General features: G+C 39.9%; 2 protein-coding genes across 2 annotated transcripts in view; one reads left to right on the top strand and one right to left on the bottom strand.

Annotated features, from left to right (window-relative positions):
- espn (espin) overlaps positions 1-8,314 on the bottom strand; it is a gene marked incomplete at both ends in the record, with an annotated part of 38,396 nt that extends 30,082 nt beyond the window's left edge. Inside the window, 2 exons of the mRNA XM_079167356.1 lie at positions 5,822-6,015; positions 8,015-8,314. Coding sequence (XP_079023482.1) covers positions 5,822-6,015; positions 8,015-8,314 — 494 coding nt within the window. The remainder of the gene's footprint in view (positions 1-5,821; positions 6,016-8,014) is intronic.
- A 13,832-nt stretch (positions 8,315-22,146) lies between these two features.
- On the top strand, positions 22,147-23,193 carry LOC306702095 (transcription factor HES-2-like; the record flags this gene model as incomplete). Its single annotated transcript, XM_079167599.1, is given in 7 exon segments — positions 22,147-22,190; positions 22,192-22,235; positions 22,238-22,296; positions 22,298-22,323; positions 22,325-22,445; positions 22,555-22,738; positions 22,847-23,193. Coding segments are annotated over 7 exon segments (825 nt in total).
- Between the last annotated feature and the right edge of the window lie 910 nt (positions 23,194-24,103).

Here is a 24,103-nt window from a genome sequence, read left to right as displayed (position 1 = left end):
TGAGCAATGAGTCTCCTAAGAGGATTATCACTCCACTGGCTTTGCTCGACTTGCTTTGTGCTTAAAGCTGCCAACATATGAACCGCTCTGCACTGTCATTGTTTTCCTATGGGGAGGCGGAAGCACTACCCTTGGTGTGGAAATTGCCACGGAGCCGCTCAAATTTAAAATTATTTCAACTTTGACCTCGGTCGCCGCTGACCTTTGTAATAACATTGAATTAATCTGTGCTTTGCCTCTGCAAATCTCTGAAGGCAGCTTCAGGAAGGGCTGCCAGGGGCCAAGGCAGACTGAGTAGTGAAGAGGAGCAGAGAAGGCTAAGGGAAAGGAGAGGTAGGGTTTAAGTGGACATGACCCTGCCAAACTTTCCCTTCAAGGCTAAAAGTCAGCTCAACTCAAGTCCAGTGTCTAGAGAGCCTGTATTAAAATGACGTGGATGACATCATGTTTTGGTCCTAATCCTAACATGCAAGGTTATATCTGCTCATGATTAATCAGGTCCTATTCTGAGCCGGAAAAGAGGTACAAATTCTTAAAATAACATCTTCTGTGGAAGTTGTTGGTATCCCAAATTAATTTAGTAAGACTTGTGAAGATGTTTTAGACACAGGCTTGTCTTTCAGGAAAATGTTAGAATAAACAATGGAAGTCTGGATGATGGAGGGAAAAGTTCCAAGCAAAATCAAGCACACTTTCAATATTTCAAAATAAGAATGGTTCTGTCATGGGGAAGTGGGCAGACAGGTAAATTATTGATAAGTGTAACCAAAGTGTTCACCTGCTCACTGGGGTCTATATAGCAGAGAAACTTACATGTGTCATTAATCCGAACAACAAACGCTGTGAGAGGGACAAAGTTGAGTGTTTTTGAGGTAAAACGGGTATGATTCTACGGAAAGCACTTTGTCACAACTCACCAAAGTGAAGAGGCTTCAACAATCCACTAAAGAGGTGCTTTTTGAAGACAGGTGTAGATTTCAAAGAGCGAAGAAAGAGGTTAGCCTTGTGTGACGACAGAGCTAGCAAGTGGCACAAGGGGAGCTACGTTGTCAGTCACTGAAAAAAACACACTTTAAAGTAGTGGACATTTGATATATTTTCAGTTCTGCTCCAATGAGTTTACCCCAGTAATTGTCTGTACAATGTCCCCTCCCTTCCTCCCCATGTACAGGGTAACAAAGACCAAGGTTATCTTCATTACTAGCAGAGTAATTGATGTCACATTAATGGTCTTCTTGCCTGACAGAGGCTTGTTATCGTCTCACTGGCTTTTCCTGTCTAAATAATGAAGAATGTTGTGGGAGAATGTATGCACTTTATTCAGCCGTGTGACCAAAGTTTATTGTGTATGACATTTTGAAAGACCTAATATATTCCATTACAGCAATTTACTGATTTACATAATGCACAGCTCTTTATCCATATCTTCATTTAGAGGCTACAACTGTTGACAGCAGAGCCCAAAAAGTACACTAAGAAAACTAAATTAAAACAGACTAACACGTAGGCACAGCAGACAACATGCAGATCGCCAGTTTATCTAGTGTGTTTTTAAACCTGTAAAGGAGCATGTAATACTTGACTTTAAGAGCTTCACAAGCTTTTACCTCGATAACAATTCTCTCACAAAGTGTACAGTTGTAATACTGTGGGCCCTTTGCACGTTACATTGAATTCCCTCAGATTAAATCTCGTGTTGTAAAAGAGAACAGAACGTTTTTTTTATCCAACTTGTACCATGAAGTTAAGAAGATTAGCGCTGAAGAAAGTGCAGAGTTGGCGAAGTGAAAAACACTACTCACCTTTTAACCCCTTACTTTTCATGTCTAAACTTAATGTTGAACACCATCTAATTGAACCTCTTTTGTGACCTCCTACATGGACACGCATTGACTTTAGAGGCTCATACTAAATGTCTTCTGAACTTACCAACACAAATGACCTTCTTAGAAAATACACCTAGTGTTTAATAGCCATCCTAATCACTTTACGTTGTCCTCTTTATTAATATTCATACTGTCTTGCTACTACATCAGATACTTGGATACAGGACGAACTGCCTCATTTTGGAACAAGGTTTTTACTTTGAAGGTGAGGAAATTAATGCTAGTATGAATTAATTCAATGCTGGACTAAATGATCCATTTGAATCACACAGTCCATATTCCTGTTTCAGCAGCTGTTCTGTAAACAAGAGAAGTAATAACAGACTAAATAAGAATTTAAAAGGTTTTCCTGTGAATCCTCCTTGTGTGTCCAAATAAAATCTAGACGGCTAACTTTATGGAAAAACCTGATGCAGAGGTCTACCCGTTTCAACTGCATGTTGGAATTAATTGCTTGGCCGAAGATCTTAATCTACACTAATTGATTGCATAACCTGTCTGTAGCCTCTCGCTCACTCTCACTCGTTTGTGTACCGAGGCTATCAACAGAGGCACAGCACATGGTTTTGGTTCTCTGTTAGATTTCTAAGCTACATCTGAATTGGTAGCTTCTTCTCCCGTCCATACCAAACGCTAAAACATCGGGACAATAAGTCCCGTCTGTGCTGAGCCTAACACAAAAAGACTGATTGCTAAATGAGTACAACATTGCTGACAGCTGAATAATACAGCCATGCCCTGAGTGCTTGTCTATTAATAACTATACAATGGAAAATAAATATTTGCAACCATCTCAGTGAGTACTGCGGTTAAACCAAAGCTGACCTTTCATCACATTGTGTTTACCCAACCAATGAATCGATCAAGAATACATTTTAGGGGCAAACTCTTTTAGATCCTTGCATTTCTATCATGAAACGGCCAGATTGGACAAGGATATAGATGTCAAATACAAATATATTGGTACCAAGCCTTAATCCTCAAACCAGCCCACCAGCCTTCAAAAGTCTATATTGGTCAAAGCCGATGTGGTCGTATGAGGTCTTGAAATAGATGGCATAGGTATGAGGCTGCAATACAACTTTAAATGATTGATTTAGTGTAATGCTGCAAAAGACTCAAATGTTAGGTTGGTGTTGCTTGTTTAGCACCTGTTAGTGTGTGTGTGTGTGTGTCATTACCTCTGAGCAGCAACACTCTCGTGTACCGTCACTAGGCTGCTGGTTACTAAACTGGTGGTGTAATTGAGGGGGTCGTGTTGTCTTTGTGATTTTTCAGGCAGAACAGACAGACATAAAACTCTCCAACATAAATTTGCAGCTTGTAATAAACCTTAAAACAAGAATGCTATCTCTTTTTTGCAAAGTTCAATTCTGAACAATGCCCCAGGCTCGAAAGCAAGCCCGTCTATTCAAATGGTTTTGTTTCCCTCATTATCTTATCGCCGGCTGGCGCAACAGTGTGTCGCCGTGGAGATGGTGGTAAACAGTAACAGTGTGAGTGGTGGCGGAGAAGAGTGAATGGCGACCAGCTATCGGGGAGCCACCATGTCCCTGAGGCTCATTAAATTTTCAGCAGCGATATGCACCTGTGTGGGGTGCATCCACACTATATTGTAGGGGCAGAGGTAAGTGCCTGGACAAGCTGCTCATCCGGCTCAGGTCATCAGAGTCAAAGCAATTCTACTGACAAGGCCGCTTAGCTTAAAGACCAAGATGTAAATTATTTACCTTTTGTATTTCGTGGTCATTGTTGATGGCTGAAGTAGACACCAGCAAAAAGAACATCCATCAGCTCAACGGTTATCTCCATATTTTCCTTTTTTATTGTTTTATAACCAGACAGGTGTTGCTATTTATAATGCTAAACTGAAAACCAAACAAGGCCAACAGTCTTACCTACTTTAGTTACCCACAAAGACCTGGTTGTGTACTGAATTCACTTTAACATCACTAAAAAATAAATGACAAATTTAAGTTTTAAAAGGATTAATCGTTTACCACTCAATCAACAGCCATACCTACCTATTCAAAGAAAGAAAGAAAGATTAAGTGTCTACTATGGCTCTTTTGATGAAATATGAAGAACTGTTTGTGTAGAGGAAGAACAGATAACACCTTCTCTCACAGTGTTTACTCCACAACTCTTAGTGTGGCCCTAATTAACATAATTATTCCACTCCTCTACTTGGCAATGTCAGACTCAAATTCCTGTGAATACTTTTGACAAGAGACGTTCACAGTGATCTGATGGTACGACAATATACATCAAAATAGCAGTTCACAATGCCAATGCTGCATATCATATACTGTATATAAGCTCATATCTCAACTGGTGGCCCAGAGGCGTGTACTGAATCTGACAGCGTAGCTTTTTATAATGTTCCTTTTCTTCCTCGATACGGTTTTACCCATTTCCTGCAAACAACCTCAGTGCTGCTTAGAAAGAGTCTGTGGTGTCGGTTTGTGCTCGGTGCTGCTTCTCAGAAAGGACAATACCTCACCCGTGTCCGTCTAGTTGTACCGGTCCACACAGGAAGGTGTTATCTCTGCAGGGCACTGGTGGGTCTGACACTGGACTGATAAGGGACGATATTCATCAAGGGGTAATCACAAGCACACACAGACACTTCTTACTGAAGCGGCAGCAATTAGTCATTCAATAGGGAATAAATCTGCAACCATTTTCATTAATCAATTCAGCGTTTTTAATCGCTTCTATACACCAAATAATGAATTGATTACTTGAGAAAATAATTGGCAGCCTTAGATTGGACCTAATTTTGCATTCGACAGTGTGGTTTGGAAACAAAAGTATTTGGTCATCTATTTGATTGTTGACATGGCTCTCATACAGTCTTGTGTTAACATTGTGGAAATTATTCTAGGTGTATTACATTACAAGTTAAACCAGTAACCGGTGTTTCTAAATGGGATTTGAACACAGAGTCTGTTGGTTGATCCATTGGTATCAAAAAAGCAAAGCTCAGATTGCTTCCCGTCAGTGACAGTTCGTGCTGTAAATACTGCTGATAGTATGATGATCTACTGACCAAAACACCAGCTGTTTCTGTATCATTTGTTTGATAAGCATCTGAAAAGAAATACGAGTTCATTTTTGACATCTGGATCAATGTCAGTCTGTTAAAGTGTCAGTATTCTGAAATCTGAATCGAAACAGTGGATCTAGTGCAAACTCTTTAAGTTAGGAGGAAACTGACTAAAGCCTACAATATTAAAAGTTGCCTAAAGGCTCTTATAAAATCTAATCTGCGCTGCAGTTTTCACAGGTGAAGGAGATGTTGAAGGACATCAGGTCATAGTGGTGGATTAGGTACAAGAGTTTAGCTTTATATCCTACTGTATACTTAATATAAATAACTCTAATAATCGACTGTTATACTGATTGGGATGTGTAACCTAACATGACTGTATTCTTAACTGCTGATGTACCAGCTAAGAAACAACACATTTTATTTAAATTTCAAAATTCACAATTTGAATTGTCTTTGAATAGGTGGGACAATGACTAACCACAATAGATGGGAGCAATAGAAAGGTAATGATTGAAAGTAACTTCTAGAGACCAACAAGTTTTAGCACTGATTATTATTACCGGTTATAAAAGCAGTCAGGAAGTGATAATACCGTTGTTCTTGTGATTTACTAAATATCCCATTTAGTTGGAAATGGGTGTATTTAGTTAACATCTTGTTTATTTAGTGTACGTCAATAAAACCAAACCTGCTTTCAGATATTGTGTTCCACACCAAGGCTTTCCCGGCACAACAGATCCTTAAATCCTACAAGTTACCAAACTATTAGACAACAGCAAGAAGAAATCATCAACTCATAAATCACACTGACGGATCAGATCTTTAAGACAGGGAACGAAGCTCACAGACCGCTCCAAAGACAAAACCTCATTGCTCTTACTTTGGGCTGTGCCCCAGTAGCAGTCGGAGAGAGGGCAGGTCTCCCTTGGCAGCAGCATAGTGAACAGGTACGGCGCCTGTGTCGGTGGAGGCCCCGGGGTCCACCTCGCCACTCTTCAGCAGCCAGTCAGTGATCTCATGGTGACTGAAGCGGGATGCGAGGTGGAGAACGGTGGCACCAGAACTGTCCCTGTCCTGTCAATCAAACAAAAGAGGAATAGAGCTGAAGTATGAAGCTTTGAAATACAATTTCCAATTCGTTTTTTTTCAATAAAAGTTAATAATCAAAATGATTTCATATATTTAACGAGCAACCTGTATGAGAGACTGATGCTCCATCACAATCCATTTTAAGAACGAATAGAAACTATTTGTATATCACTATTTGTTGCTACTATAAGTTAGTGTTTCCTGTTGAAATTAGGAGGATCAATCACAGAATCCCCGACACTGTGTGGGATAAACAGGTCATAGAAAATGTTCATAGAAGTTGAAGTTTTGTGTATTGTTGATATACAGTAGAATATGATTCGGCTGGTTAATTTAGTTCAATCCTCAAAGCTCTTTATGCTGTGATTTAGTAAGCAGGCATTTTTTGAGCAAGGAAATAAGTCCTTGCTTAGCCCGCGTATAAACGCTTACCTTGTTTGTGAAAATATTCAACACACTACAGTCTTCATGAGAAAACTTCAGCTTACTATACCGCTGTATTTATAAGCAGCATAGACCTACAATTGCACGCAACCTTCAAATCATCAGAGCCCAAAAAAATAAAAGAGAATCTGAAAGATCCAAAGCCAAATACCTGTCAAGACTAAAGTAGTTATCTAACATTTCTAATTGTCTGTGGCTTCTTTGCAGTCAGTCAGGCAGCGAAAGTAATGGAGACAGTAAATAGATGTTAGAGCTCTTATTACTGCATTTCAAATTAAGAATCCCATATTAGACGATGGGTTGAGTGCCCCATTTACTCTGTTTTGGTTCATCTGTTTGTGTTGTCTTGGCCTAAATTATTTTTGAGCAAGAGTACCATGTGTCAGCTATGTTGCTTTGTCATAAGCACGGTCAGTCCAAAAAGGTCTGGGGGTGAATCGGACTGGCTTGATCGTGTCTATGTGGAGTTTGCACGGTCTCCATGTGTCTGCGTGAGTTTCTTTCTACAGTCCATAAAAAATGCACAAGTTAGTTGAACTGGAAAATCTTAGAAATTGCCAATAATTGTAAATGTTGTGTAATCAACCAGAGGGTACCTTACTATTTGCCAAAGCGTGCTGGGATACCTTGCAGCATGCTCTGCATAGTGTAAGCAGGTGTAGAAAATTAAGAATTATATTGTGTTGCTAAAGATAAACAACGTATTAGAAAAATACTAGAATACCAGTAGCGGCAATGGCTACAGGTATATATGCACACATAAACTTAGTGGTACACGAGGGTTTACTTCAGAGAACACCAAAGTACTCCTTCAAAGTGCCTGCAGCATTCCTTCCCTGGTGTGAATACTTTGCTTCTTGCTACCAGCAGAGACATGGGCATGAGGTGATAAGGTTATAAGGTTTAAGCATGAAGGTATAACTAGACTCCTTACCAAACATCTTACCCACTATTGTATCAAACTACACCATCATTCATCATATCGACATCATTATGTATTTGTATATGTGCCCTTTTGTGCGTTACTGTGGGTGCTTTGTAAAAATTACTTTTGTAAATCCAGTTTTGCATACTTCATTAACATGGGAACACGCGACAGTGCAGCAGAGTGGATTTAAACAAACAGCAAAAGATGGATGATTAGTTTTTTGTGGTATGTCATCAGAACAGCAATTAACAAAAATGCATTCAGACCCTTGTGTGTGTGTATGTGTATGTGTTTGTTTGTTTTTAACCAAATGTATTTAAGGTCACCATGTTTGTTATCTTTGTATGTATTAATGCTTAATCCGTTATTGGTGATTTTAGAGGAGGTTTCCATTTGTTACAAACAAACTACAGATCACCACTCAATATAAAAGTATAGTGCAGAACCTTGTGCACTACGAATAAATGGTCTCATGATTAGATTTAAAAACCAATTTATTGACACTGTGGTCAACTGACCATCTGTGGACGTGGCTGTTTTGAACAGCAACACAAAAAGTAAAAACTGAATTAAGCCCTTCATAGTGTACAACTAAGGCTTAAGACCACTCACCTCTGGCCGACATCCACCCTGGGTCAGCAGCCACTGTAAGCAGGCCAGGTTGCCGGTGGCTGCCGCGTCATGCGCCGGGCTTGCCCCGTTGTTCGCCAGGCAGTTCCCCGCCAGCCCTGCCTCCTCCACCAGGAAGCGCAGGCAGGTTAGTTTCCCTGCTCGGGCCGAGTGGTGGACCGGGGAAGCCCCCAGCACGTCCACGACGTCGCTGGTGAGCGCTTTTTGCGCTAATTGCAATTTCAGAGTCTGCACGTCCCCTTGCCTTGCGGCGAGCAGCGTGATGTCCCCCTCCACTACCATCGCTGCTCCTGCAGATCGGAACGACTCCTTCCTTTAGTGGCCTGCGTAGAGCCCGGTCAGTTCACCGCGCTGATGGGGGTCGGCATTGTATTTACAAAGTGTCAGATCATGTCAGTCACCCGGTTGCTTTTGTGGGGAAACTCAGTAGCCGCTCCACCTCATCGCAGAGCCAAATGATCAAAGGCGATGACAGTTTCCGTTCATACACATTTAAATACGCGATATATTTTACATGTTGCAATACAACTCAGTCCACTGTTACTTATCTGAGCGATAAACTGACCTGCTTTCTATGTTTTGCCCGACGGTGTGGCTCATTTATTTATCCGCTTCTTTTCTCTCTGGCGCCGACGGGATGCTGAACACCTGTTGCGCACGTTTGGTGTACGCGTCCCACTGAACTATCTTTGTTTTAATGCGTTTATTCACCCTGTTTGCCAACGTCATGTGCCTCGAAGAATATTCCGCAGTGTTGTTCTTGCTATAGCAGATGGCGACATGGGACTCAGCGCCTGTTAAATAATCCATCAGGGGGAGGATCACTGAGCCTGTTACAGGTTGTTGCTTTCTGGAAATCGGCTCAGAAGTTAAAGGGGCAGTACGGAGAGGCTTCTTGGAGCCCCGAGTAAAGCCCCCTGCCCACTGTGGTGGGTGTCAGTCAAGTACAGACCCGCGCCTACTAATTTAGCAATGGACTTTTTGAACACACACCCAGTCTTGTTTGCATGCGGCCTCAACGGCATTAATTTTACATGTGGCCCTGAAATCAGCACCGCTGGACACCCACAGTCTGCGTACACAGTAGAGGGCCATCTGCTGGCCTTTCGTAAAACTGAGCTTTTGGAAAATTGTTTCACTTGTGGAATGTGTCCTTTTAGTGAGGGGTTGTTAAGTATATCTTGTTGTGGAGCTATCTCTTATTATTATTATCATCGTTATTATGTATGTGTGAAAAGGCATAATTTTCTGCTTCTGTGAAAATAATATAAAACCCATCTCTCTTTCCTTTATAACTATAGATCCTGTATATCACAATAGAATACGTTTATTCTTACTATAGTAAACGTTTATTATTTTGCTAAATGAAATTGTTGTGGTCACAAATAACCTTTAAGTCTTTACTATAACTGGGTCCACTAGCAGCTGATGCATACACATCCTGCCAAGAGTGGAACTGTTTACTGCTGGGAGATTAATAAAGTGATAACAATATTGTAATTGCAAAGATTTGTTGTGATGTGTGCAGTTGTGGAAATAACTAATTACATTTACTCAAGAAATTGAGTACAATTTTAAGAAAAGGCGTTTTGAGTATCTCCATTTTAGGCAACGTTACCTCCAATCCACTCAAGAGAAAGATTTTTACTTCACTTCACTACTTTAATCTGACATTAGTTACTTTGAGGATTTAGATTGTATGTACAAAACATATAATCTGAAATGTGAGTCTTCATTTTAACGGCATACAAAGTTTATGCTTACAGATTAATGGATACTGTACGTAACAATAATCCAATAATTTAAGATATAACATTTTACTCGAGTATAATTTTGAATGGAGGACTTTTACTTGTAACAGAGTAGATGTAAGGATGGAGGAGTATGCCTGCCACCACTGATGTGTGTGAGAGATAATAGGCTACTCACTCACAGTCAAACAACTCAACCTAAGCCTATGTCTTACACATTTAAACCGTTTCTCTCAGCTTTTACTTCCACTTGCAGTTCATAAATACAAGATGTTAAAAATAAACCTCACACATTATACATTTGGTTTGATTTGACGTTGTCTTGAGTGCTTGATATGTCTAAATACGCAGGTTGCATGAACCTGGCGTTGGGATGAACTGTAATACTTTTAATCACCAAACGGTGGCAGGAAAGCTTCATATTCATCAAGGTACAGCTGCACCTGCGGAGGTGTTCAGGTGTCAAGTCAACAGTTTGTATTGGCTTCTCTAAATCACATCTATCTCACACACGTTGGGACATTGAATAGCCTATGTCCGAATAACGACATCATAATAAAAAAAACTAAAGTAACGTGTTTATCAAAGCTATGGGCCAATTTAACTGCTGGCTTTTATTTACACACCATGTAAAGGCTATTTAAATTCAAGCCAGTTTACTCGTGTTCATTCTTGTTTATGTTAATGTATATTTTGGCGCGTTCTTATATTTTCACAGAATATTTTGGGAGCTAACATCATACTAAGAAAACTTGCATCCTCACACCAGGTTCCGCACTTTCTGCCTCTTCACACTGTCAGATTAGCTTGATTGATTTTTGCGCTTAAGCGGCTTCTGCCTGATGTGGGTGGGTTTGCTGTAATGGAGGGGGGTGGGTTGGTCTCGTGCTCGGCGCGTGCCTCTCCGGCCCATCTGTTGCACTGGTCCAACTGTCATAGACACCACGCGCCGATTTAGGGGGAGGTGAGGGGGAATTCCCACGAGTGGTCTGACTAATGGTACAATTCCCTAAAGGACGTGGACAATAACTTCCTAACACGATTTAGTGGGCACTCCATCACTGCCATTATAGCATAATACATAGCCTATCTTATGTTTCAGGAATGATAGGCCTCTGCAGATATGAACAAATAGATGTAGCCTATAGCCTACAGGCCTCTATGATAAGGCTTATTTGAGCAATAACCTAATGCATCTTATTTTGTGGAATATATTTATTGTTTTTCATAGTCTACATAGCCAACCATTTGTTATCATACACAGGAACTATTCACTGGATAGTAGAAAGAAATATTGTCGATTAATTTAATTATCAAAGTGATTTTTTGTTTTGCAAGAGAAAATAATAATATAAATAAACCCACAGTTTTTTATAACGACCCAGCTTAAAAAAAGGAACTGTTAAAAATGATTAGGCTAAAGTTTGACACCTCAATTTCTATTGAAGTTGACTATTTGTTCTGCCTATTTAACCATACTGTCTAATTGTGTTTATTTGTTTATTTATAAATCAGGTCGACATGAAACGCAGGACACGTCTTTGGTGCAGCTGCAACCAGCTTTACAATGAAGGGTTGACACAGGATTTAATCATGTGTAGGTGATCTGGAGTCTTTTCCCAGGCTTCGTCAAAGACGCTCCCACAACTTCAAGCAGTGAGAGACTAAATCCCTATTGAACTGGAAAGGGGCTGCCAACGGTTTTTCCTCGGAGCCTGGGAAAGCTGGGATATTTCTTGCACGCGTCAGACGTGCGACAGTTATTCAAATTAGACCCAATTATTCAGCGCGTGGGCCCCATCTGTTGTATGGTCACAGCTGCTGCTGCGCGGCAACATTCAAATAATGACATTTTCTGCTCAAGTCCATGCTGCTTCTAACGTATAACCCACGGCCTGTTTGCAGCGGCCCCAAAACGCATTGACACAGTTCAATCCAGTACAACCCAGGGAGGAACACGAAACTCGTTCGTAAAAGTGAACAATTTATGCTTTTTGTTCTATATTTGAGCTTTGAAACAGCGGACCACGCCTGTCACAGATAGATAATGAATTAACATTTTCATGACTGACCTACAACCATAACCTATTTCTGAGAAGACAAGTCTCGATAATGACCACTAGAAAATTTGATTTCGAGTTTGAATATTTGAGTTTATTATTATGATAATAAACATGGTAGTAGTAATAATAATATTAATGATAATAATAATGACAATAATATTTTGTTAAAACTCCATTTACCACGTCAGACGCCACCTTTAAAACTGACAAAACAATAGTATATTCCTGTAGTCATAGCAGCTCCTCGCGCCCATCTGCAACTGCCGAGCTGGGTGGCGCGTGCCCTATGTAATTGCTTTTGCTTGAGTAAACCTGGGCGCGTGCTGGGAGGATGCCTTCAGTCTATGATAAACCACGGAGAGAAGCATGTATGATCTAAAATACTAACAATATTGAATCAGCTACATGTTTACTTAATGCAACATAAAGAATACAATTCACATAAGAGGCATACACATTGTTCATAAAAACAGAGACTGGACAAAATCAACTTTATTAAGCAGCTGAAAGAAGACCAACACACACAACGAGAGGAAATCACTTTATTTATCCGTTTCCACCCTCCCAATAGTATTGCATAATGTAATCTTATCCTAACCAGTCTTTTGGATTGGCATATCTGGAGCTAAAAATGCATTTCTTTTTTTGTTATTTTTTATTTTTGGACAATAGCTTATTACAAAGTATACATCATCACAAGGGCAGTGTTCAATATATGCCGTCCACAGTTTCCCGAAATTGGGTAACTTAAAAATCAAATCAAATTTAAGCCATCAGGAAAACATCTTAAAGCAGTCTTTTGTAAAGTATTCTCTGCATGGAGCATTACGAAGTTGATATTATACCTACATATGGCAATCTTATTGTAAATGTAATACATTTTATATTTACACTTTTAATATATTTGCGATTTACATCCATGGATGGTTGGATGGATGAGAATATAAAAAGCCTCTTTTTAATTCAAACTCTTCATAAATTATGCAATCGCAGTAATTGAACACTAGAGGTTTTGTAGCCATTTCCTATGCTGAAATGCTCACATTTAGCCTCTTCCTGTTATGTTTATTCTAGAGTTCACATTGCATTTTATATAGCCCCGATTTCAGTAATTTATGCTGAACTGGAGTGATTTTTCACCCCAAACTTAAGATAGTAATCTGAACAAACATTAAAAGTCCACAAGCCTCTATATTTGGCTTTTTTAGACCATGAACAGATATGAGACCTTTAACATTGTCTGTTTGGATCATGTTCTTTACTGAAATAGGCTATTCAATAAACTCCTTTTAGCAATTGCAAGTGTATATTGTGAAAAATAAGTTTTCCCTTCTTTTTAGATGGACATACATTTTCTTTCATAAAACCATCCAGACTGAAGTAAACCTATCAAAGATAGACACATTTTCTGTATAAATTATAGTTGTAACTTATAATTTTCGGTTGTTTCCCTTATGATGATCCCTGGAACTTTCAGTGCAGGCAAACTTCTAGAATGAACCAACAAAAGCAGGAATAAACATGACGCATTTCTGAATTGGTTGGGCTACGTTGTTGCAGCTTGTTTCTTCTCAACACAAGTTAGATGTCTTCTGTCCCCTTGAACTCACCAAGCAGGCGTGATGTCTCTCCCACAGGGACCCAGTCATCCGTGAGCTGCAGTGAGAATTTCTACGGTCAGACTTTCTCACACTCAGGCTCATTAGCAACTGACAGAAACAGGACAACTGATTTGACAAGACAGGCGCTTTAACAATGTCAGCGTTTAGTGCAAATTAAGAAATAAATTGACTGAAAATGTGGTGGAGTTTAAATAGTTTTTCTCTGTCTCAGTTTATTTTATTTGATAAGTTATAAGACTCTCAGTATATAATTTGACTTTAGCCTAATAACACCAAATAACTTTACATCATACATTGGAGTCATATATACAACACATGTTAATATAGCATATATTCATGCAGCAATATAATAACAACTAATCCAAACAATGCCAGTCACGTGTTACAGTTAAAACAGGTTATAGATATCATTTTCAACTTGTTGACAAATCTCAATATTTAAGCTCAGACAGCATTACATAAATACTGACAACATATTTCCCGTATTAAGCCATACACATATATCTTATTAAAACTGCTAATTGAGACAGGTGAAGATAAGTGGCTTAGGTTCAATGTAAATCACGGTGTCTTGAGATCATATTAAGCCTTATACACTACACATAAGTAACATGTTCAAAGCACAAGCTGGTATAAATATAATTTAAAAGGAAAAGATAACATACCAGGGTGTGACTTCGTTGCCCCTCTGCTCGTGATTTAAACCCCATGCAGCGGCGCGTGCATGGTCGTAGCTGGTTGAAGACTGTGGTTGTATTGAGCGCCCTTTTGCAGCACGAGGTTTGGGGCCAAATGACAGAGACGCGTTTTCTCTGTGGGCGGAAACCTTGTTCAGGCCACGCCCCTCCATAGCGTTGCTACTCCTGAAGGACTGCAGGAGGACCATGCAGCAGCTAGAAAAAATATATATTTAAAATTCTCTATTCTTTGTTTTGTTTAACTTAAGACTGCATTTGCAGGCTTGGGTCTCACTGGGTTCTTCGTACAAAAGGCAGAGCAATTTAATTTGATTTTTTGCTTTTGCCAGGTTCATTTTAAATTGAAAATGTAATAAAAGCATCAATTTATTGTACAAATGTTCCAAACAAATTTGAAAAGCGGAGAAAGGCACACATCCGTAATGATCGTATAGCAACAATGAATACATTTTGAGTATTGAGCACAACCTTTTTGTCTTTGGCCAACATTGTATCCCTTTATTCTTTATTCCATTGTTATGAGCAGTCACAGCAATGATATTAATACTTTTGAAAACATAAAAATGAATCTGCCTTATCATTAGTAGACTTTGACAATATCTTTCTTCTATATTGGACATTACTGCAACATAGACTATACAATATACGTATTCTCGTGATTAACCTCCCACTCTTTAATTTCCCCCTGGACAATTCTTAATGGTCCCTGCACTTCAAAAATAATTCATCGGAGCAGGAAAGCCATCTGCTGCCTTTGTTCTCCTGGCTCGTGCTGTTCTCGTGCCTCTGATATGGCAGCACAATGGATCCCACTCGATCAGAAATCCCATATTCAAAAAACCCGCCAAGAAGCCGCCTGTCCTGCCTGTCCAATACCTCGACTGTATACGTGGCTGCTTTAATCTTTAATGTCCTTTACAGGCATATTATCAACGAAATTATCAACAACAATACATTATTTAGTTTTAGTGTCGCTTTTGTATCATCAACGTCTGTTCCCTAAACATTAATAGCGTGTTAGACTGCTGACTCTGTTGAGCGAGGTGCATTACATGTGTGTCAGAGCTGCAAACGACTGCTATTGGTGGAGAAGCCAATGCGACGCTATAAGTTTACCTTTGTCAACTTTGAAGAGCAAAACAAATGTGCGCCACCAGATGTGTGCTGTGCCTTACAGCTTGGCATTTGGCTTGGTTAGGCTTGGTTGGATATTTAAATCCTGTCTGAGCCATCCCTCTGATTTATGCAATGTACAATTACGCAAAAAGGCTTCTCTGGAAACGACGCCATGCAAGCTCGATGCTCTGCAATAAACTTCCTCTTCAACTGGGGACAATAGACGTTTGTAAAGTAATAAAAGCACCACTAGTGTTTGCATAACATCTCCAAAACCTCTTCAGTCTTTGTCTTTCATTCAGTTAGAACCATAATTCAACTTAAACCTGGGATCTTTCATTCAAAATGTATATTTTTGTTCACGCCTGTTATACAGCGTATATTGTCTTGTCTGATTTTCAAGGGCTTTTTGTATGTTCACTATAGCAATAGACTTTGGTCTTATATCCTTCAATTAACAAATAACAAGCAGAGAGCGCAACATTGCATTGTTAAGAAGATATGAGGACCATGAAAACATTTTACATCAATTTAAGGTATATTTAGACTTGGATTTATATCTAAGGTTTATATATTTTAAGTCAAAGACTTGCATACCATATTGATATAAAGGTCACTTGTTTCATGATTTGGGCTGCTTGGTTAGTGGCGTTTTATTCAGAGAGCACTTTAATTTATCATTAAACCTCTTTTGTTACCGTTTCATTGAGCACGCGATGCTGACGCAGACTTTGGACAGAATCAGTGACGTCGGATGGACTTCGTGCGGGAGAAAACAAGTTTGGGTTTTCGTCACTGCTGTGGCAGATGCTTTATGAAACTATAGCGTTGTTTTAGGCGTGGGGAGCTTCTTAGCAACGTTTGATAGGTCTTCCTTTTGCATCCCCAGAGTGACAGCGTCTTATCAGTGCCTTGACAAAACGATACAAAACGGGGCTTTGCAAAAACATTTGGAAACGAATATTTGACTATTTTTAATTTACAATAAAAGAAAAGATACATTTGTATAGCCTCTGTCTATATGCCAAGAACAGCTCTGCCATGAATTCTACTTTGACAATTATGTATTACCAGCTAGTGAAGGGAGCAAATATTAGAATATTTTTCAATATAATGCATGTATATTATCTGCACATATAACATAAAATAATTGACACCCTTGTAAAAGTAGCAACATCCATGCTGTTCTATTGTGTTGCTTTTGATTGTATAAAAGGGCCAAAACAGTCATTTGCACTTTTATGCATTTGTTGATGTCCCACTCAGGATAACTGGCATATAGAACAAAGAAACACTTTATGAAGATGGATCTTTTTGATTGTTTCTTATAGACCCATGTTGACTGATGTCACTTAGACTGATAATAGAGCTGGGGTGTCGATGTTGGAAGGTTGATTCATTAGCAGGGCGTTAATAAGTTCCTCTCATGATAAAGTCTAAACATAGAAAACCCTTCTCTATTTCATTAACACATCTCATTGCAGATTTTTCTTTCAGTATGAGATGCCATTTTGGGCATCTAAAGAAAAGAAAAGACCAAAGTATTTACTATTCTAAGTACAATTACTACATAAGGGCCAACATAATGTACTGACAGGCCTGAATGAGTGACTTAAGAACAATCATTTATCCCCACAGACAGCTTTCAACTGTTAAAACACCCTCTCCCTCTTCAGCACCACGGACAGTGGTCACCTCATTAAGCACCACCACAAGGAGCAAAAGTGTCAACCACACCTGCCTCCTCTTGATCAGAGAAGCAAAGCCACAGATGAGGCTCTGGAAAAAAAAGCCAGAGAGAGAAGTGTGTGCCCTGACAATATCAAGAAGATCCCTTAAACCACATCCCTTTAGTTTTCTTTGTTCATGGTCTTCCAAGGAAGCCCTGACAGTTTTGGGACCTCCTCTTCAAAAACAAGTAAGTAAGTAGTTAAGTAATAAATAAGTTAACAATGGCACAAGGTCCCCATACCAGCTTTTTTTTTTAGCTTTGTCTCATGGTGTTCATCATACTATGCAAACTCAATCTGCTATAAGCACTGAGATGCGGTTGGCAGCTACTTTAGTTGGTGCAGCTTTAAACCTAAAACATATTTTGCCATTTGCAACGGAAGTCAAATTAATTTCAATAAATTGACATGGAAATCAAATATCACACTGTAACAGGAGAAACAGACCTACCCTTTGAAATACATTGTTGCATGTTGTCTTGCAAAGGTTCCCATAAAAATACAGTAAACTACTGGCAGCTGAGATCTCCAGCATCCTGCTGTTTTACAGTGAAGCTACCATAATGTAATTCAACAGTACATTACAGCCATTTTCTACAGTAGAAAGTGAGGTTTACAGTGTAATATTTTAGCTACTGTAATCTGCCAGTACTATACTGTGTTTCTACAGCGTTGCTATTGTAATCTACACAAACCGTTTCTGTATATGTTACACCGCTGACAAGTTTTCTTCATATTTATATTGAGACAAACTACTGAAAATGTGTGTGTTTCAGTATTAAAATATCAGCATATTTAAAAATGCATACACCATCAAAAACCTAGCACAAACGAGGAGGACACAAGTGACAGCTTTATGGATCAGAACATTTTAAAAGGCTGTATCGTATAATACAATGCAAAAAGTATTATTTTAACTTAAAATCTACCCAATAATAAAAGTGGATACCCTTTCTCGGGGCATCAATTTAAATTTAAGACAGCTGCAAACATTTTGTTAAAAGAAAGAAAATAACCATAAACACCAGTAAACAAAGATCAGGGAACGCATGAAAGTATTGGCATTTCAGTGAATGACTAGAACTATTTGTGAAAGAAGCATTTGAATTATAGTTAATTTGTTGAAATCCCAATACTGCTGAATGCAGTGTCCAGTTGCTTGATCTTGACATTGTTGGTTGAAGATATAAGGTGGCAGAAAGCAGCAAGCCTGTGATAGAGGTCAGCTGGACTCCCTCACGTTCAGCCTTCAGTGCTGAAACATCCATCCATGGCTTGGTCTGTCCAAACTGATGCAGAGAAGGAGAATTGTTTAATTAAGTGACCGACATATTGGGTGTTGTTCGTATATAGCATGTTCAACACAAATAACTCCAGTATACATCAGTAAATTCTCCAATAATCTAATGAAATCACATTTAAGTCAATGTTCTGTAAATTACCCCTTAAGAGTTAACACTCGTATAATTGCTTCCCCTCCATTGCTCGATTATACAGTATTAAACGAGGACTGGCCGGTAAAGCCTCTGCTGAGGTGGTAGACCCTTGTTAATTAAGCACAATGTTCATAGAAAACTTAATGCTGCATTTACATTTGACTTAATTCACATTTGGAAGATGTTGCTGACATTAGAATAAAAAAAAAACTTTCAGCAAATTCAGATTCACTAACTGGAATGGGTTTTTACTCACAAGCAAGGTTGAAACAAGTGCAACACCACAGGTTACTATAGCCAAAATAAAAATGAAATGTGTCTACTCTACTGCAGCAAAGTACATGTTAGTTGATATTATTAAGCAAGTATAGCATTAGCTTTAAGTTACTGAATCTCCTCAAGAAAAAGCAGTGGTGCAAACATGTTCAAAATATTCAAACATCTGATGAAGACAAACTTCCTCTAAAAATGCTCTCTTGTGCCTGCCAGATGCTTGCTAGATTATACTAATTTAAGGTAAACAAGAATTTAACACTTTTGGGTCACCAAATGGCCAAATATAATTGTATCCTCTCAACATGATATTACTTATCTGTTTGTTTGGTGGATGAACAATTAAATGATAAAGATGGTTGCAGGCTTCTGTCCCTCTATTACTTCTAAAACAAAAATACTGATACCATCAAATCGGTAGCATTCTGATGATGTTCAGGATTGTTTTATTAATCTACTGTATCCTCCTGTATTTTGGAAGAACAGTACTGTTAGAATTTGGTTATATTTGTACAGAAATTGTTATTTCATCCTCGTTATATATTAAGTGACAATTTGCAGCTAAAACACACCACTCCTCAAACCATTTTAGCATGGAATTGGTTTTTAATTAATATATATTATATATAACATTTTATATTTAATTTCTTTTAGCATTTCATCCATCATCCATTTTCAACCAACCCATGGGAATCACAAGAAATATATCATTCTTTACGCCCATGCAAAATGTATAATCTACATTTTAGATTTACATGGCTTTCTTTGGGGGGGGGGGGGGGGGGGGGGTAACACAAAGCAGACCGAGTAAAAACAACACTGCACAACAAGATGCTAAAAGGACGTCCTAATACGATAAATTATCATTCTAATACGTTTTAATATATAAAATCGAGTCGGATTTGATCACACACTGGGAACAATAGGAAGTCCATTCAGACTTGGCTGTCTCAATGCTGTAATCAAACTCCAGCCAGCAGTCTACAGACGCTTCAGTATGATGCGGATAATGTTGGCATAGATTTTGGCTTGGGATGCCAGACATCCTTTCTTTCAGCTACAGTCCCACTATGAAGTCTGATAAACCGGAAGTCTGGAAGTCTCCATGCAGCCGCAGTGGTGCACCATCGCCCCCAGCAAGGCAGAGAGTCCGTCTACGCTTTTGATTTCACGCATCAATAGACAAGCGCAGAATCCATCTGTCTGATCGCCGTGGCTCGTGTCAGTCTCATGCCGTTTATACGACCAAATTCACACTTATCAGAATTATGTTGTCAAACTCACAGGTTAAGATTGTAGATATTTTCTGGGAATATATAAAATACATTTTAACTTTTTGCTCCAGATTATACTCTTGCCCCAAACTGTTAGTTATGTTGTTCCTTGTACTGATAATCCTTAGGCCATATAGGCTTATTAATATATTTATAGTTTTTCCTTTATTCGACTTAAATCGGACAAATCGTCAGGTATTGAATTCAATAGCCTGTAGTTTAACAAGAAGAAAACGAAGAAGCTAATCATATCCCTCTCCCATACACTTGCTGTAAAAGTCCACTGTTCTGTACGTCCTCCAACAAAGGATCACTGTGCTCTCAGCTTGCACAGATGGATACCCACGCTGAAACCAGGACAAAAAGGGTCCCAACCGAAGCCTCTCGTGCACTTTTTTTGGGTTTTATCTCTGAGGGTCCGTTCCCAGACTGGACTTGATGGCAGTTATTTGGGGCCCCATGGGGCAGGGCGCGTGCAAAACCGCGCATCTATAATGCTTGAAAAAAAAACTAGAGGGTAAAATCCCCTCAAGCTGCAGCAGGACAGCTTGCAACCGAAGAGCAACGTTGTGTTTACCAAAAATGATAAGAACGTGTTGAACTACATATCTGTTTCCTCATGTAAATACATCAACTGAAATGTAATTGATCTTTCAGTGTGTTGAGCATGTTCCCGCTCTTTATATCCCCTTAAGCCTTGAGGTTGGAAATGTTTCAGTAAGCCTTTTGTGCGTAAACAGTTTTCTATATCTAAAAGACGGAGTTTCATTTGGTGTCTTTTACGGTGAATGTATCGTATTATAGGACGCCCGTTTAGCATCTTGTTGGGCAGTGATGCTTTTACTTGGTCTGCTTTGTATTAATGTATATAGGCCATCACTGTGCCATTGTGTCTATGCGCTGAGACCCAAAACCTCCCCCTCCAAAAAAGACGAAAAACGTAGTCGAAGCACATTGATGATGAGCCGGGATGCTGATGGGAGCAGCGGCAAAGCGGTGAAGCAGTGGGAAACAGAGGAGGGGGTGTGTCTGGTGTGTAGAGACGGAACATGAGAAGAAGGGGGGGGGGGGGGGGGGGGCTCCCATCTGTTGCGCGCTTGTGGCGCGTGCCGAGCGCGTGAATCCTACAGGCAGCTCACTGCGCTGTGTTTGATGGTCTGCAGCAGAGATTGACTGAAAGTCTTCAAGGATGTCAAAATAAAATCTGTCCATTTTAACTTTTGAATATCTACGTTGTGTTTAATATTGTAGTTTTCAAGGGATTATCACTTCAAGAGAGGTCCAGTTTTGTACTGAATCAGATGCCTATTCTATTCCTCACCGTGTTGTGTTATAGCATGACTTGTGTGCTGCATGATTACTGTGTGTGTGTGTGTGTGTGTGTGTGTGTGTGTGTGTGTGTGTGTGTGTGTGTGTGTGTGTGTGTGTGTGCGTGTGCGTGTGTGTGTATACATGCATATACTACGTTCATACTCCGCAGATGCGCACACCACGCTGCGTGTGTTGCAGGTTGTCACGTCACTCCTGTCTCCTCCCCCACTGCTCCAGGTAAACACCGTGTTGTTGATATTGGAAACAAGCTGCCGAGGGTGCACAAGCAGATGTTAATTCATACATAGCGTCGCTTGGGTATCTGGTTTATTTATTGGAGGAATAGATTAGTCCTGTCACCTCAGAATCACTCGGGTTCAGGTTCTTTTGTTGGGGCAGATTGACAAATCGAGACCATTAGCATAAATAAACTGATTGAACGTATATTGGTAATGTGGATCTAACTTTTTTAACTTTTTATCCATAACAGTGCAACTTTCAGGCATATCTCATTAAACGTTTTGTTTTAGAGATGTGGACGCTCATTTGTGGAAATGATCAATGCTAAATAATAATAATACTAATAATAATAAACTGGGTAATAAACAGAAAGAGTGTCAATTTAACAACAAAGCCTGCAGGCGAATAAAGAAGCAATCCTGAAGAATATTACAAAAGAGGAGCTGATATAATCTGTTAGAAACACATTGTTATAAGGCTTGTATGCGGGGTGGATCTTGGATGAACGTTAAAGCTTTACATTTCAAACGCAATAACGTGCAACATCATCACGAAACTCCGCATACCAGCGGTGTAGACGCACGGTCCCAAAGGGACCAGATGGTCCAGACGGGAGCTCCGCTCATCTCCCAAAGGCATCGCCCCTCCTTGTGTCAAACCCCCAGCACAATGGCTTGTGTTCCCGCCCCCCTGACGCGCCGGACCCACATAAATAGGAGGCTCTCCAGCCCTGCAGCACACTTCAGCGCAGACCGCTCCAAGAGCAAGTATCTCCCCTCAAAAAAGCACCACAACAAGCAGCAAACGAAATGAGTCCCAGCATCACTACCGAGGCCGGCCAGCCTCTCCCTGCCAGGTCCACCGTGGCCCAGAGAAAACAAGCCAACGAACTGAGAAAGGTAAGAGAAAGAGAGACACTGTATATGCTTATACGTTACTGGAAATGTTTTCTCATTTGACCCTTTTTAAAAGTGCAGCTGATTAACGATTTTTCATTATTTCTTCTAGACTCTTAAACCCTTGCTGGAGAAGAAAAGGCGTGCTCGTATCAACGACAGTCTCAGTCATTTGAAAAGCCTGATTCTTCCTCTCGTTGGCAAAGACAACGCACGCTACTCCAAGCTGGAGAAAGCTGATATTCTGGAAATGACCGTCCGTTACCTCAGAGACCTTCCTTCCTCTCCCGTCAAAGGTACGCCTCATCTCTTGAACTACCAAACGCATCGCGCAAACCATCTTATCTGAGATTGTGGTCTTCACATTAAATTCAAGTCACTAATTAAATCTCTTTTCCCTCCAGATTCCGCTGACAGTTACAAGGACGGCTTCAAAGCCTGCCTCCAGCGCGTCTCCACCATGCTTCCCAAAACGAGTCTGGATCAAGACGCGTGTCAGCGGGTGAACGAATTCGTCCAGCAGTCCATGTCCACCGCTGTCACCCCGACCTGCCTGAACTGTTGCGCTCAGAGCTCCAGGACTCTCCCTCAGATCCAACAGAGACTCTTGAGCCTCAAATCCAGCTTCAGCTCCAGAATGGAGAGCCAGTCCCGCAGCAGCAGCAGCGGCGGCGGCGGCGGCGCAGTGGCTCCCAGCCGAGCGCAGTCAGCACCACAGGCGGTCAACGCTGCCATGTGGAGACCTTGGTAGATTAGATGGACATTCACCTCATGCGTGTTATTTATTTTGTGATGTTATTTATGCCATTTGTATCTGTACGTCTTAGCGATCATGAATTGTTGGAGTCGCTGTACAATAATTTCATTCAGCATTTAGCTCATTTCGCGTTTAATGCCAGAGAGCACACAAGCACAGATCTTAGAGAGACTGAAGTCTTTGAGCTTTTTAAAATGCAATCCTCTTTGGGGTTTCAAAGATCTATGGGTTGTAGACAACACTTTTGTAAAACCCCAAGGGTTAATTTGTTTGAGGTTTGCACGATGGACTTAAAAGTATTTTGGTCTGTGCAAAAAAATAGTCTGTAAACACTATGTGTTAAATAGGATTATGTTATTCATTGATGTTATGTGTATAAAAAAACGTGTTTTGTGATTCTTCAAATGTTTTGTCATCAACAAAAGCTTTTCAATAAATGTACATTTCTCGAATATTGCTGTTGTTTGATCTTTGATTTTGGTGTGTTCAAACGATCTCGAATTGATCATGAAACCGTCTTAAGAGGAATCTCAGTAATATGAAAGGAATGAAAAAGGCGCGGGAACGCATAAAGCCAGAGGTCAGCCTGAGCCTTTTGATGCTGATGAGCAGCTGCTCTATTGTTGCAGATGTGAGGCGCCTAGTTGCCGCCAAATTGGTGGGAAGAAGTTGGACTGGTTGTGCAATGGAACACACACTGAGATGACTGCAGTTGTGAATTTCAATCGCACATTTGACGTCACCCAAAACACATTTGTTTCTCAGTAATTTGACATAACATTTCCTAAATCATCCTATCCCTGTGATTATAGCTTATAAACGTGTAGGCAAACTTATGGTCAGACTATTTCACATCTCAGTATAATAACTTGTTTATCTGTAGGCATATCCATAATTTACCACT

Source organism: Pholis gunnellus (assembly GCF_910591455.1).
Source record: "Pholis gunnellus genome assembly, chromosome: 2".
In the NCBI taxonomy this organism is placed as follows: domain Eukaryota; kingdom Metazoa; phylum Chordata; class Actinopteri; order Perciformes; family Pholidae; genus Pholis; species Pholis gunnellus.
Note: the sequence above shows the minus strand (reverse complement) of the source record. Positions and strands in the feature narration are given on the sequence as shown.